Source organism: Rhopilema esculentum, chromosome 10, assembly GCF_057945365.1.
Source record: "Rhopilema esculentum isolate cy_ngs chromosome 10, ASM5794536v1, whole genome shotgun sequence".
Classification (NCBI taxonomy): Eukaryota; Metazoa; Cnidaria; class Scyphozoa; order Rhizostomeae; family Rhizostomatidae; genus Rhopilema; species Rhopilema esculentum.
This window is the reverse complement of record NC_142824.1, coordinates 10,949,209-10,965,543: the sequence shown is the minus strand read 5'-3', so window position 1 is coordinate 10,965,543 and position 16,335 is coordinate 10,949,209. Positions and strand designations below refer to the sequence as shown.

The 16,335-nt window shown below is 34.2% G+C and overlaps 1 protein-coding gene across 1 annotated transcript; it reads right to left on the bottom strand.

Annotated features, from left to right (window-relative positions):
* Nucleotides 1-480: 480 nt before the first annotated feature.
* Nucleotides 481-14,464, bottom strand: LOC135684759 (BRISC and BRCA1-A complex member 2). The gene is made up of 11 exons (XM_065200412.2): nt 14,188-14,464; nt 9,710-9,780; nt 9,263-9,360; nt 8,070-8,264; nt 7,391-7,465; nt 6,728-6,828; nt 5,546-5,642; nt 4,200-4,270; nt 3,377-3,459; nt 1,899-2,049; nt 481-808 (listed from the first exon to the last, which is right to left on the bottom strand). Exons 1-11 carry the CDS (start codon nt 14,280-14,282, stop codon nt 748-750), a joined length of 1,098 nt encoding a protein of 365 aa, XP_065056484.2. The 5' UTR covers nt 14,283-14,464; the 3' UTR covers nt 481-747.
* Nucleotides 14,465-16,335: the final 1,871 nt, after the last annotated feature.

Below are 16,335 nucleotides of genomic sequence, written 5' to 3'. Positions count from 1 at the left end.
ATAAACCCCACATAAAAGAGTTATTTTCATTGGAATTAATTTGCAAAATCCCCCTTTTTTCTATCCAAGGGACTTCATCCATGCTATTAATCATTTCAATCCATTGTCAGAGAAAAGTTGTTGATGTAATAGTTTTTCCCATGAAATAAAACAAAAGTTGAAAATTTTTCCTCACTGTATATCCTTGCTGTCTGACAAAAACTGAAAGCATATTATGCAAAATGGTGAAAATATAATGAGCAAACATAGTAAGTTCCAAAAATCTCGAAACATCGTGTTTTTAACAGTTTATTTTTTCGGTACTTAATTTATTTGCTCATTATATTATCGTTATTTGGTTGAGGTACCACAGGCAGCATAGATATACAAAATGGTATTTGCAACCTGAACTTTAGCAATACTTCAAGGAGTTATTTCAATTTCCCAGAAGATCTACAAATCTCCTCAAAGATTAAACAAAAAAAAAGAAACACTGACACAGGAATATGCAAAATTGCTTGTTGCTTGAATCTGCTATGTGCATGAAAGCAATAAAATCTTAAATGTAATTATGTATAAAATTGTACCTGGAGGAAAAAAAGACCTAAAACTTAAGCAAGAATTGGGTATTATAAATGCAGACAGGAGCTCGTATATTAGTGATTTTAGTTGCAATAAATTTCGTAATTGAAAAGTACTTTATCCTTTGAGTCTGCTGAATTTAATGCTATTTCCCAGATCCTGTACAGTAACTGGCAACCAGTGGCTTTACAGTCCAATTCGAAATGACTCTTTCTTGAATTCTGGAATCATTCTGTTTAAGAATTTTCTGTTGAAAAGAGAAATACCAATTTGCTACACAAACTCAGAGAATGGGACATCAGGGTTGTAAGTTGTGAATAGGGAGGGGGTTAAAATAAATGTTCTGCCACTAACGTGCTATCTGGCGTAGTGACTCGCAGATCAATCTTAGGAAATTTCTGGGGCCATTAGCATCTCAGGCCCCAAGACCCCATATCGCTGGTCAAAATATCACTTTCTTCTCCACAAGAGCCATATAACTTTTGTCAAGTCTCGAATATTTGGATGATTAAGACTCGAATGTTCTTAATGTTGATATTCCGTGCTATATCTACAATTAATATTTGTGTCTAATAGTTTTCCATAAAATTTTTAGTAGCAATGTTTATTAGCTGACAATTCCTTTATTTGAACCTGGGCGTGATCTTACGCTGTTTTTGTGTTTCTGGCAAATCGAGTCTCGGTGCCCTTCTCCTTTCTAATATAGTATTATTGTCTAGATTGATATCTTGGATTCAATCACGGTCTTTGAGTGTTACAATACAATAGAATACAATAGAATATAATAGAATACAATAGAATACAATAGAATACAATAGAATACAATACAATGCAATAAAAAAATGAAACTAAGAGGGTTGCAAATATATCAAAATTCTGAGAAAAGAGACTAAAATGCAGCTTGGGGAGAGAATTTTTGCAGTCAAAAACTGGTAAATAGTTTCGTGGCGAAGATTTTGAGAGGAGATAGTGATTTAAATGATGTAAATTGGTGGCTGGTATTTAATGGCAGATTCTTATGCCATTAACTTTATGGGAGAATGTATTTTTATGGATAAAATGAAATATCAGGAGGCTGACAACAACAAAGAAGAGTATCAAAATCAAAAGATTAGGCCTAATTTTCCTTTCATTTTTAAAGAAGATTTTCTAGTGTTGCTTATTAGACGGTGAGAAGAAGAGCACTGTCTCTCTTCTCTTTTCTGTACCCCATGTATCTGTATCCCCAAATCTGCAGTATTAAAATGAAATCCAAATCACTCTCCTTTCGCCGATTTCCAGAACGACATGATTTTACGACGAATATCCATAACAATATGATTTACCAAGAGACCCACCTTATGGCTTCAACTATCTCTATTGAATCCCAGCGTGGACTGTACGGGTATTCTTTATACGTTTGCCGATACGGTCCTTTATCCGACATATGGTACGTTGATTGTACGACTAGAACAGGAGGCGACTCTGGAAAGCGGTCTCCAAGTACAACTAAAAGAACGCCAGAAAAAATTGTCAGTTTCAGTCCTAAGACTATTTATGCATATTATATAGAGCTTTCGCTCAAAGGCATGCAAGAATGTCTCCCTTCTTCATATTCTTACAAAGTTATGTTTAGTTTAACCATCTTCCACTCTTTGAATATGAAACTAGAAACATGCAACATCATGTAATATAATGAAATACTTTGATATTAATTATAAACATATCTTCTGCAAGAAAATACAATACAATACAATACAATACAATACAATACAATACATACAATATACAATATGGGCATTACAATATAGGCAATAATATAAAATAAAATATAATATAATATAATATAATATAATATAATATAATATAATATAATATAATATAATATAATATAATATAATATAATATAATATAATATAATATAATATAATATAATATAATATAATATAATATAATATAATATAATATAATATAATATAATATAATATAATGTAATGTAATGTAATGTGATGTGATGTGATGTGATGTGATGTGATGTGATGTGATGAGATGTGATGTGATGTGATGTGATGTGATGTGATGTGATTTGATGTGATGTGATGTGATGTAATGTAATGTAATGTAATGTAATGTAATGTAATTTAATGTAATGTAATGTAATGTAATGTAGTGTAATGTAATGTAATGTAATGTAATGTAGTGTAATGTAATGTAGTGTAATGTAGTGTAATGTAATGTAATGTAATGTAATGTAATGTAGTGTAATGTAATGTAATGTAATGTAATGTAGTGTAATGTAATGTAGTGTAATGTAATGTAGTGTAATGTAATGTAATGTAATGTAATGTAATGTAATGTAATGTAATGTAATGTAATGTAATGTAATGTAATGTAATGTAATGTAATGTAATATAATATAATATAATATAATATAATATAATATAATATAATATAATATAATATAATATAATATAATAATATAATATAATATAATATAATATAATATAATATAATATAATATAATATAATATAATATAATATAATATAATATAATATAATATAATATAATATAATATAATATAATATAATATAATATAATATAATATAATATAATATAATATAATATGATATTTTACAATATAATATAATACAATATAATAAAAAATTATAATTTGATATCATTTTATATCTTTTGAAATAATATAATGAAAAATTACGAAATTTGAAATAACATTATATTGTTTATAAAGTAAATTGCCATAATACATAGATCATGTAATGTGTATTGACTCACTAATCTTATTATATCAATATTGATACAAAATGTAATACAAACCGTATAGAATAAAAAATATATTGCAATGGCTAAGCAACAGGGAAATCTCTTTGAAACCTGACGCATCGTATTCAATAACAGCACTGGAAAAGAAAGATCGAAATAAAAAGCGTGCTGGACAAACTGAGACATCGCTATGCAATGGACTGCTTAGGAATTTTTTAAATAGGAAAGTTAAATGATCAGACGACTCCAAAAGCACAGTATCAAAAATCAATATTCTAGCAGACCCGCAATATACTAAAATTAGGCAATAAGAAGAACGTTTTGATAGAAATACACTTTGCATCCTTAATCAATCTGCTGTTTGCAACAATTTATCAAGATTACATTCGACAAAGCTTCTGGTATATAGTAAATGCATTCTTCAAAACCAGGAGAAAAACCCATCTTGCATCTTCATTCGACACTAAGATCTGGTCCATATAACACTAAGTTATTTTAACCAATCAATTTCACTTCAAGTTCTTTAACAAAAGATACAAAGGAAAGCACAAAATTCGTTTATTGTTGATATAATGCCTCTCGTTTTTATTGGTTAAAAATCAAAACTGATGATTTGATTGGCTGTTCATCGGTTGATATGTCAATTTTGACAAAACTGGTCAGCCAGGAAATTTTTAGCAGTATACAAATGCTAGAAAATGTCCAGTTAGGACTACATGACTTTAACGATAAACTTAAAAGACGCAATCTCTAAAATACTGAATTATTAATTTAGCACCATCTTATTTTTACAAAGGCAATGGATCGATTGATGACACATTGAAATGTTTTGAATGAACATTCACTAGAAATAAGATACAGTACTGATAATGCATACCCGTGAAACTCAGATAATATTTTTGCAACTAATATTTTCCTTCTTTCAAAACGTTCTGAAATATCTCTCACCTACAAAAGCGATAAGAAGAAAAATAGAAATTCAATTAAATTTATAAAATGAAATATCGAAATCCTCTACCCCCAGTAGCAATTCTGTCCAACAACAGACAAATACTAAATTTTTTTGTTGCTTTGAAAGCTTTATGTAAGTACTCTGAAAGATGTATACAACCATACAATAAATATTAGTCCCGCACAACTCCGTCAGATTGAAGTTATACAAGTATACCTTGACTAAGATTTGAGGAATACACTTGTAAATTTCCTCATCATCATAGTGAGATGCATTAATTCAAGGTTACTTTTGGCATAAAAGCAAAACTATTATTATCTTTGTAGCATGAAGTTTCGAAAAATATGAAACCTTCACCGAACCGAGCATCGAGCAGAAATATTGCCTAAAAATTTTTGCATAAAGTAGTTCAAAAACAATTGACAGTGGCTTTGGTCCAACTATACGTGAGCATCACCATTGTACCAAACCCTAGACTTTTTTCAGTCATAAAGATAGAACAAACAAATAAATTCCTAACACCTGAACTTCTAATGAATTCCAACGGTCAGAATTGAGAAAGAATCAAATGTAATTAACAGTGTCTGCAAAACAAGACAAATTTAACCCCCTTATTAATATAAAGATGGGCATTAAATACGAATGACGGTTGGGGAATTACATGTTCTCTGAAAGATAAAATTGATGTACACAAGAGAGCTGCCAGTTGTGGATCTGATTTGTGAAAAGCGCAGCTTTTCGAGCTCTTCCCCCAACGAAACGGTAATGGTGAAAACTCTTTCCTACTCGAATAACGCTTTGATAAAAACTCGAATACTTTCTCAATAATCTGAAAAGCATTGAACGCTAAACTTCAAAAGAATTCTTCTATAGTCTTTCTTATTATAGACAATAACAGACTATACCCGATAACCTATTTGGATAATTCAAAATAAATTATTATTGAATCAAAAATAAATCTTAATAGCTACGAATTTTCAACACAAAATTTACGGAAAAAATTCAAGGGTTGATCGATAAAGGAAATCGTACCTAGCAAAGTATGAGTAATCGCGTTAATACTATCAAATCATTTCCTGTAAAAGAGTGTACAGCCCTGCCTTCTCAGCATGGAACACTATATGGAAGAACTGGTAAAACAGTAACTTTTAGCTCTTTCAGATTATACATTAAGATGTAATCGCTTCGTCGCCACATAGAGGTACGTATAGTTGAAAAGCATTCTCTTAGCTTTAATCTAGAAAAGAAACTAAAATTGGACATAAGGTTACCGTGCTGGCGAGAAGTACGTCAATCTTTTCAATGTATGATTTCAGATCTGAAGAGCCATAATGTGGTAGCCTCAACGACGAAGATCCACCAACAGCGCTGAAATTGTAAAGCAGAGCATGAAAACCCATCCGACCATGTGACCGGGCGGTCGCAGGAAATTTTCCATGAATAAAATTTTCCAGGAATTTTTTTGAAATATACTTTTTTGCAAAAAGCACCTTTGTCACTTTCATGTTCATCAAAAGAAAAAAACACAAAGACAAAACAAAATGTATCTTATATATGTGACTTGTACAGGTTAAAATGGGCTTTCTACCTAAGAATCCTTCAGCAGGTTTCATCAGGCTTTAGAATCTTTGCAATAGTTTGCAGAACTCTTGAAAATTCTGCAAGTTTTTGTTTTGCTGATGCGTGCAAGGCCTCTACTATATATTACCTATAACGGTGATTTTTTCTGATTAAAGCAAATTTTCTCTTAAAATGCTTTTCACAATTGATTTCTTCTCAGGGTTCTGACCAAAATCTTTATCAAAAAGTTTTTTAAAATTTCCATGGATACAAGGACATCGTATGATCAACCATTTTCGCCTCATTTTTAATGTTGTTTATGCTAATGCCTGCCCCCATCACCCAAAGATAACAGCTACCCCCAATTTGATCTCCATTTGTACTTTTCCACCTGTATTCTAGCAAATTTAACACCCTGGTTGTAAATATTCTCACCAGTTTCGAGGGAAATATTATAGTTAAACCCCTACTCCAGATCAATTTAGGCCTTCACCGAAAAATCAATAATTTCAGTCAGCAAAACAGAAAATGAATTTGAAGTGATAACAAACTTGCTTAAACTTTTTTATTTCATAAAACTTGTGATACATCATTACGGTTTTTGGCTTCCCATTCTCGCAGGAAATTTATGCACGATTTTTGACTGGTTGCAGAAAGGAAAATATTTTTCATGCCCTGGTGTAAAGGACATTGAAATTCAAAGTTACGAAATACCGTCAAGAGAATAGTTTATTGGAAGTTCAGGAATATCAAACGGTTCATTTTGGGCACTAGATCAAGAAATATATCTTTCAAGTAAGTTAAAGATGTTGCATTATCATTAGCTTATGGCTGAAGCTCACAGCAAGTAAAAATCTTTAATGAAAAAATTCGTGATTGCATTTAGTTCTTACTTCCTTAACCTTGGAGATAGGTAAAGCTGTGGAGTAATTTTTGAAAAGTTTGGAGGCTGAAAGGAAATATGTAGTGCTGCACTATCTTCTCCGAGATTTTCCTAAAAGAAATCACAATTTATCAAAAATATGACATAAAAACTTTTGAGACTAAATGATGACTTAATATATTCTAAAATATTCTAATTCCCTTTTAATTCATCTATGATAAATAGAAAGCTGGATTATAGCAGAAAAAAAACTTCATCAAAGAACATGGACCATGCAAAAAATTGCCTGATGATCGCACTAAGCATGGAACTCGGAGCAGCAATTTAGAACTGTTCTGTTCTATAAACCAAATAGCGTGTACAACTCTGCCTATACAGTATCAAGCACTTCATGACAGACCGGTAAAAAGTAATTTCCATTAATTCAACATAGATATAAACATAACTGATAGGGACCATAAATTATGATGTCATACATCCTGCTGTCATACGTTCTGAGGTCATACATTTTGAGGTCATACATTCTGATACACTCTGATATAAAACAAAATCAGATAATAGAAAATCTAGAGAAAATAAAATCTTAACTTATTAATGAAGATAGAAAAATAATTATGCAATACTTGGCAAGGTAGCAGAAGGCTTTGATTTCATCGTTATAAAAACCACCTACCTTGATTAAATAGGGTGGAAGACGTGATGTGTCTATTATGAATTCAAATAAGAAAGATGCTGAAGCGTTATGGGTCTAAAAGACAAAAACACAGTTATTGTAATGTCATATATTTAGGAAACCATAAAGCTGCCTATGAAATTTAGGTACTAAACAAATTAAACATATTATCAAAGAAAAGCCTGTTTGCAAGACTTTGCAATGAACGTTATTTCATACTACAATCATAAAAAAATGAACTTAATATGCAAACGATGACATGAATATTTATTAAAGAAAAAACATGAAGATCTGTGTCAGTGTACCTACTACCAACATTAAAAAAACGTCAAATTTTCAAAATGGAAATCGTGCAGGATCCACGCATAAAAGGCTGTAGCATTTATGATTGACCAAGATAATATATGCTCATTCAGTTGTTCGTTTTCGAATTGGTAGGATTATGTTGGCAAATCATAATTTGTGGGAAATCACTACCTAGAACCAGGTAGGAGCAATAAGCCTCAAGATGTGTGGTTGCAATAAGACATCTTGATACATGTCAAATTCAGGCAGCAATAAGTGCATTTTTGAAATTTGACATCCTCTAATGCTAAATGACCAAATATCTAAACCCATCCCTCGTCTATTTGCTATGACAATTGGTAAGTGTCAGAAAGAATGTGTCGAAAATACTCACACCAAAACCGTTTGTACTGTGATATGTTTCACACTTTGCTGTGTAGTTGCTGGTTTCACAAAGTTCCTTCCATTGTTCACTCAAAACGGGGATTGTCGAAATGCCATGCCTCTGATGATGGACATACTGACCAAAAAGACTACTTAACATGTCAGATAAACATGTTTCTGAAGTGTAGTCCCAATCATAGTAACCCTGAAGTAAAAGGGAATGAGCCAAACAATGTTATCTAAAGTTTTGGGGCTAAGAACAGGGCTTGCCCCTAATGTTTATGGAGTTACACTTTTTCTAGTTGGGAAATACCCTTTGACAACATTTTTTTAGAGGCCCCTTTCAGAGCCTGGGTCATGTGGTGGTTGACCTGGCTAGCCCTATGCTCTATGGTTTTAGCTGTCATGAGGGATCCCAATCCTAAAAGGCATAATTTTCTCGACAAAATTTAAATGCTATTTAAATGAACAAAAACAGAGCTCTAAAATGTGACATTAATAAAAAGTATATTTCTAGATTTTTTTCCTTTTGAACAAATAACCTAAAAGAACACAAAATAACTTTAGATATAGAAAATCAGCTGAATTTATTCATAATTCGGTAAGATATGGGCAATGAAATGGTTGACATTTGCTAACTGTTAGCTGTTAATTGGCATAGTTCATAAAGTCATGAACAGAGACTAAACTACAGGATTTGGGAAAAGAGACTGTGTTTAAGTGGCCATACTTCAGCTGATTTTAACATATTTACCTGTCTTTGCACAATTAAAGATATTCCATGATAAACTTTAAGGTTATGTGACCCAAATTCAAAAACAACAATTAAACTAGATTTTTGAGACATCATCAATCTAGAACCCTGTTATTTTAATTCTTCTAATACTTCATATAAAAAATCATTCTTTTGCATCAGTGGCATTTTACTCTCAAAATGTGCCTGTATTATATTCTTTACCTTTCCCTGTATTTACAATGTCTGTGTAACCTCAAAAATATTTTACAGTTGGTGTGTTTTGAAGCTACCAAATAAATCTGAAAAAAACTAACATGCCAAATTGGTAACAAAACTAACACCATCTAACAGAATTTGTTTGCCTTTTTCTATAAAAGCTTCTTAATATCATGCAAAACAAAACTTGAGCAAATAAATGTAGCAACCATGTTGAGTAAAAGTAAGAAATAACATAATAGAAAACCTACTTTAAGCTTATTAAGATCAGGACAAAAGTCTTCATCATCAGGACCAAACACAACATCAGGAGGCAAATTTGGCTCGTTTCTATCAAAAATAACTTCCCCTGTTATGGAAATAAAGAGCTTTCAATAAATTTTAACTAAGGCGCATATGCATAGCCATGATAAAAAATGCAATTTGATCATAATGCATGAAAGTGAAAATCAGTCAATTGTTACACCATCATATCATCTTTAATCTAGATAGACTTTAATCTAAAAAGAAAAGATATCTCCACCAGTGTCAATGAAAAGTTCTTTTAAAAATAAAACAATTTAATGTCATTAACTGATGGTGGCTATTGTGAAACTTTAGCCAGTCACTGAGCAGCTTTCCAAAACCATGAGAAAGAATTTAAGGGGTATTTTTACTAAGTCCCTCTTAAGCAATCAACTGACAAAAACTAAACTCACATTTGATGGTATTTTCAGCAAGCTGGAATGACAAATTAAATCTGTCACAGCCTTCATCAGGCAAAAGTGACCTACAAGAACAAATTTGTATAAAATACACAAATGGCTACTATTTGACCTCACAAATTGAGCGGTGACCTGCATTCAACACCTTCACTTATTACTCTTTCTTTCTTGCCTCTTTTCAAGCATTAAGCTGTTTCAAGTATGAGCTGCTCTGCCACTTACATGACCTTTGGAGCCAGTTTGCATTCTTTGTAATGCATAGGAATCTCTTTGCATGAAATGGTACCTCTTTGCAACAACTGCTGGCAACGGAGAAAGAGGTTAAGGTTGGAAGTTGTGAAGGAGAAGAATCCCAATTTCCTTTATCTATATGGAAGAGGTACACAGGGGTTGCACACTTCTTGACCTCAAGATAATTTCAACTGCCTTTTGGATTTGCTGCAGAATTTGGAAAACTCTAAAAGGGTGGAAGCTTTTGATGAAATGAACATTTCAGAGCTGGCTACAAATTGAAAAAATTCCCCTGTCCTGGCAACACCTTCTGAATTACTGCAAGACCCACCAACCGCTGGTGGTGTCGTAACTCCAGCTCCTAAAGAGAAGGACGTCGAATTCAGGTCTTTCATCAATCAAAGTGTATCACTCTTGTTTGGCAGGACAAATCACATTTCTACCCTAATCGCTTACGGGTCATTCCATATCAAAGGAGGACAGGCATGTAACCCAAAGTCTCAGAAATTGCTCATTTTTTGTGAAGAAGTGGATAATGATAAGATAAACACATATACAAAATTTTACTTTAAAATCTTTTGTTGTTCTAAAAATAGAGCATTTTGAAATTTTGCTGATTCTCAGCATTTTTTCCAATGTCCGCCATTTTGAATTTAACCCAGAGGTTAAATATACTAAATAAATGCCTCTACTTAGCATCTTGATGTCAAAATCATGTTTTTGACTGATTTATGTATCAGGATTTCAAAAAAAGTTAGAAAAAATTTGTGAGACACACCCACAGTCTGTAATTAACTAATAAATGAGGAGCAGTTGTTGTCATAGCAACGAATTGTCAAGATGTTATTCAAATTTTTGTCATGTTGCACACCTGTGATAAATTTCAAATTTTCCAAGCACGAAGCTACAGTCATAAGTAACTCTTTTACAAAGAATTAGCAGGGTTATATTTGTCTTTACAAAAATACAGCCCTAGAAATGCTAGCTACTGTAAATGCCTCTTTCGTCTTCTTCACCTTGTTAAAAATTAGCAAATTGCTAGCTGAAAAAATTTTAAAAAATATGTAAAAGCAGGAACTGATCTTTTGACGATCTTTGTGTGTTACAATTTATCAGCATACTGCTAGAATAATGCATATAAATCAGTTTGGGACATGGGTGTGGACATGGGTGTTGGCTAAGGGTGTGGAATGTATGCTGAAAGGTTGTAAGGGGCTTGAGGGCTGTAAAACTTATATTGGTAGGGAGCTGAGGCCTGTTCTCTGTAACAATTTATATGGTCATCATATAAAAAGTCATGATACACCTTAAATATAATTAGCAACTTTAGCAACATCTCTGTCACAGAGGTAATATTGTCTGCCGGACAATGTTGATGTTCTTGGTGCTTCAACCATCATGACAACATTCTCTATAGGTACCCAGCATATGTCTTCTCTTCTGGGCCATGCAAATGAACAGCTTGGTAAGTGTGGGTGCAAGAAATTGACTTTTGCATCTTTGCTTTCAGTGTCTAATTCACCAAAAAGCCCAAGCCAAAGAAAGTCATCATACGAACAGACCAAAAAACATCCAACACTGAGCTTTTCTTTGATTTTTTCATCTTTGGTTGGCTTTCCAGTAAGACTGAACTCTGCTTCAAAGTTGGTATCAACTGATGTTTGTTTCACACCAACTTTTCATTGTGATAAAGGGATAAATTGATGGAAGCTTCTTGTTCCTGGGACCGTCCTAGCTTTTGCAAAGCGGGTTTCCATGCGTTTTCTCGTCTGTGATATCTCAATTTGTGAGATGAAGAAAAATTGAATGCCAGAGATAAAATTTGAGCAAAATTCCATCATATGGGTTGCAGACAAAATTTGATTACCTGGGGGGCGTTGTAAACTGGCTTTTGCCGTGAGGCGCTTGACTGTCCCACATATTGGAATCAGCAGCAATGCTCATTGCATCCCGTGGTTATATATCATCGTTGCAATGAAACCTCAGCAATAACAGAAGAGTCATTATGCTTTATTTCTGATGACTTGGAGCATGATGCGAGTTTTGTTCATGATGTCATGGAAAGTACTGCTACCTTCGTCAAGGAAAAAAATATCCACTGGCATATCAAAGATCCATTACTTCTCAGATGGCTGTGCAGGCCAATATAAAAACTGCAAAAATTGTCTAAACTTGTGCTACCATAGAGAGGATTTTGGAATTGATTGCCAGTGGATTTTTTTGCAACCAGCCACAGGAAACCCCCATGTGATGGAATAGGTGGGACAGTCAAGCGCCTCACGTCAAAAGCCAGTTTACAACGCCCCCAGGTAATCAAATTTTGTCTGCAACCCATATGATGGAATTTTGCTCAAATTTTATCTCTGGCATTCAATTTTTCTTCATCTCACAAATTGAGATATCACAGACGAGAAAACGCATGGAAACCCGCTTTGCAAAAGCTAGGACGGTCCCAGGAACAAGAAGCTTCCATCAATTTATCCCTTTATCACAATGAAAAGTTGGTGTGAAACAAACATCAGTTGATACCAACTTTGAAGCAGAGTTCAGTCTTACTGGAAAGCCAACCAAAGATGAAAAAATCAAAGAAAAGCTCAGTGTTGGATGTTTTTTGGTCTGTTCGTATGATGACTTTCTTTGGCTTGGGCTTTTTGGTGAATTAGACACTGAAAGCAAAGATGCAAAAGTCAATTTCTTGCACCCACACTTACCAAGCTGTTCATTTGCATGGCCCAGAAGAGAAGACATATGCTGGGTACCTATAGAGAATGTTGTCATGATGGTTGAAGCACCAAGAACATCAACATTGTCCGGCAGACAATATTACCTCTGTGACAGAGATGTTGCTAAAGTTGCTAATTATATTTAAGGTGTATCATGACTTTTTATATGATGACCATATAAATTGTTACAGAGAACAGGCCTCAGCTCCCTACCAATATAAGTTTTACAGCCCTCAAGCCCCTTACAACCTTTCAGCATACATTCCACACCCTTAGCCAACACCCATGTCCACACCCATGTCCCAAACTGATTTATATGCATTATTCTAGCAGTATGCTGATAAATTGTAACACACAAAGATCGTCAAAAGATCAGTTCCTGCTTTTACATATTTTTTAAAATTTTTTCAGCTAGCAATTTGCTAATTTTTAACAAGGTGAAGAAGACGAAAGAGGCATTTACAGTAGCTAGCATTTCTAGGGCTGTATTTTTGTAAAGACAAATATAACCCTGCTAATTCTTTGTAAAAGAGTTACTTATGACTGTAGCTTCGTGCTTGGAAAATTTGAAATTTATCACAGGTGTGCAACATGACAAAAATTTGAATAACATCTTGACAATTCGTTGCTATGACAACAACTGCTCCTCATTTATTAGTTAATTACAGACTGTGGGTGTGTCTCACAAATTTTTTCTAACTTTTTTTGAAATCCTGATACATAAATCAGTCAAAAACATGATTTTGACATCAAGATGCTAAGTAGAGGCATTTATTTAGTATATTTAACCTCTGGGTTAAATTCAAAATGGCGGACATTGGAAAAAATGCTGAGAATCAGCAAAATTTCAAAATGCTCTATTTTTAGAACAACAAAAGATTTTAAAGTAAAATTTTGTATATGTGTTTATCTTGTCATTATCCACTTCTTCACAAAAAATGACCAATTTCTGAGACTTTGGGTTACAAAATGAAGAAATTTGTCCCACTTTGATATGGAATGACCCTTACCAGGCATGGAAATAATATTTCAAACCAAAAATTAACATGCCTTTCTTGAGCAAGGTGAAATTATTTTTTTTATTTACAATGCTTGAAATAATTGACATGGTAAACTTCAGGGTTTTTTGCCTTTAAAATTAGACCTAGCTGCTTGGGTTCACAGGGACTGGGCCACCCTCATGGCTCCACGCTTGACCATGAGGGAGACTCCCTAAACTGCTGAGTAGATGCGAACAGTTTTAGGAAGTCATTTTGCCATACTTGAAAACACAGTTTAATTCGAGCCACACCCAAAACCACGCCCATCTTTTGGGTTTAAAGACTGCACTCGTAATTTTTGCAAAAACTCCTCGGGAGTCAAGCTGTAATTGGAAGCTATAATCTATGCTCCTACTCTACATATGCTGCCAGGTGAAAAAATTGACCAAAATAGGGCAGCTGCGTATTAGTGATGGGCTCCTTACACAAAAAATCTTTGGTGAGATGAGCATGGACAAAGCACAAGGCCAAAACTCACCCACTCTTAAGTTCGTCAACAACAAATGGATTCCCTTTTATGCCCACTCTGATGCGCTGCAAATCATCTGCAATGAGCCGAAATTGTTCCTGCATTGTAACTATGACTAGGCCTTGATTGGCTCGAAGTGAAGTTCAGCCACTTATGGACTACAAGCATGCAAGTTGTTGATTTGACCACTCATGAACTCTTCCTAAGAATGCATCTTCGAAAGTTGTTAATATTTCTCTCTCAAAACTTAGGCCATCCACAGGGACACAGAAGACACAACTGCCAAGGACAACATCTAAAAGAGGTCAAAACCCCTTGAACGCCGCCACCTGATAAACGCCGCCCTCTATTGAACGCCGCATCCAAAATTTGAAGTTTGTAATAAACGCCGTGGCGTTCTTGAGAGGAAATACATAAATTTTCGCTAAAGCTCTGGGCGCTAAAGCTCATTTACGATACAGAACCAATGATGTCATGCTAGAGATGTGGGAAACTGTGAGTGCTGCCAATAATTTTGCCATGCTTAGACAATACTTTCGCAACATGGTAGATGAGCATGCTATTCAATAATATTTGTTTCACTCATACATGTCTCAGAGTTGGAAAAACTTCATAAAAGATATTTCTGTGTGCATTGTGTTTTCTTGCAAATAATTTAAATAAGACTCCTATACAACCCTAATGATCCCATATGACATCCCTACTCCTAACCCAGCAAATTAATTACTTTCATTCAAAAGCTCTAACACTAGAACTTTCACCATACTTGTATCTTTATGTTCTGCACATGGCATGGTTAACAGTCATTACGAAGTGTTCTAGAGATTATTTTCAGCATTCCAGAACTTCCTAACATGTGTTAAATGGCATATGATATTGACTTAGAATTGACATGAAGCATTGTGGAAAGAATTTACAAACAAAATACAACTTCACATACATTTTAAGCAAGGACTCAATAGCATGTGCTCCATACCTTTAACTTAAAAAAAATCTGAAAGGAAATTTCTATAAAGGACAGTTATTTTGACGTCAAACGTTTTTCATCAAGACTGACAATACAGACAACAAACCACAGAGCCATGCCTTCACACTTTTCTGCGAAACAAAAGAGCTTTACTCGATATCTTTTGTTATGTCTGTTAAATTTTTCCCTGCCCCCTACAACCCCCCTCCTCCCCCCACTTTCCAACCTGTGTTTGAAGCCATGGACTATAGAGATACAGCCAGAAACGTATCTTCAGATCTTTCTCATTATTGGTCTAAGAGAGAGGAGATAACGAACAAACCAAAGTTCAGGTTTCAATCATTCAATTATTTCCTTTCCTCTTGGCCTTATTGCATTCTACATAGCAGAGTGGCAGGCAGCGATGTAGTGGTGGGGGGCTCAGGAGGGCGCAGCCCCTCTTGTTAAAATTTTTGAGAAAAGCAGGGGGGCTCAGGCCCCGTCACCAATTGCACTCTGATACAGACAGGAATCGTGTAAAAAGAAGAAAGCTGTGACAAGGTCATTGCTCCACCTCAGATCTGCCTTGGACAAGTAAACCAGAAAAGGAAGAGGGATACAACTGGCAGATTTAAGTACATTACAAATTTTAAACACGATTTTGCCGCTTAAAAAGCTCTCACCTTAGCTTTTGGTAGATCTTTAACCTGGTGGCATGTTCTTCGTCTACTTTCAACCGACTTTTATATAGACTAGCCCAGTTAGTTCTAGAGTCAACTGCTCTGATCCTGTCTCTCAGATTCTGTAATGCTAGCACCTTCCACCTCAACCCTTATTTTTATAACGTGTTCCATTTCAAGTTTACTATAAAGCTTGGCATCTTCTTTCCGAGCCTTATATCGAACTCGATCAATATAAAACCATGGGACATAATACTGGAAAAAAACTTGCGAATTCTGCCTATCAAGATCTTCCTTTGGTCTAAATTAACGTTGTAGATAATTTAGATACATTTTCTGGCCATTCCTAGAATGTCGTATTTTCAAAATTTGTCTTGCCGCCAACCAGGGTGGCGGCATTCACTACACTTAAAAACAATCTAAACACCCACCCTCTCCCCAATTTTAATAACGTCTTGTTGTCTTCGTCGATGGTACCGATGTTTTTCTTGGTGGCTAATCAACCAATGAATGTACCTTGTTGCTCAATGA

What these genes read in the sequence shown, in the direction of transcription:
- LOC135684759 (XM_065200412.2), bottom strand. Translation starts at nt 14,282, where the DNA reads ATGCAGGAACAATTTCGGCTCATTGCAGATGATTTGCAGCGCATCAGA. An exon ending in ACGTACTTCTCGCCAGCACG is followed by an intron (nt 4,271 to 5,545) that starts GTAACCTTATGT and finishes TCGCTTTTGTAG; the next exon opens with GTGAGAGATATTTCAGAACG. An exon ending in ATATTATCTGAGTTTCACGG is followed by an intron (nt 3,460 to 4,199) that starts GTATGCATTATC and finishes TTTCTTTTCCAG; the next exon opens with TGCTGTTATTGAATACGATG.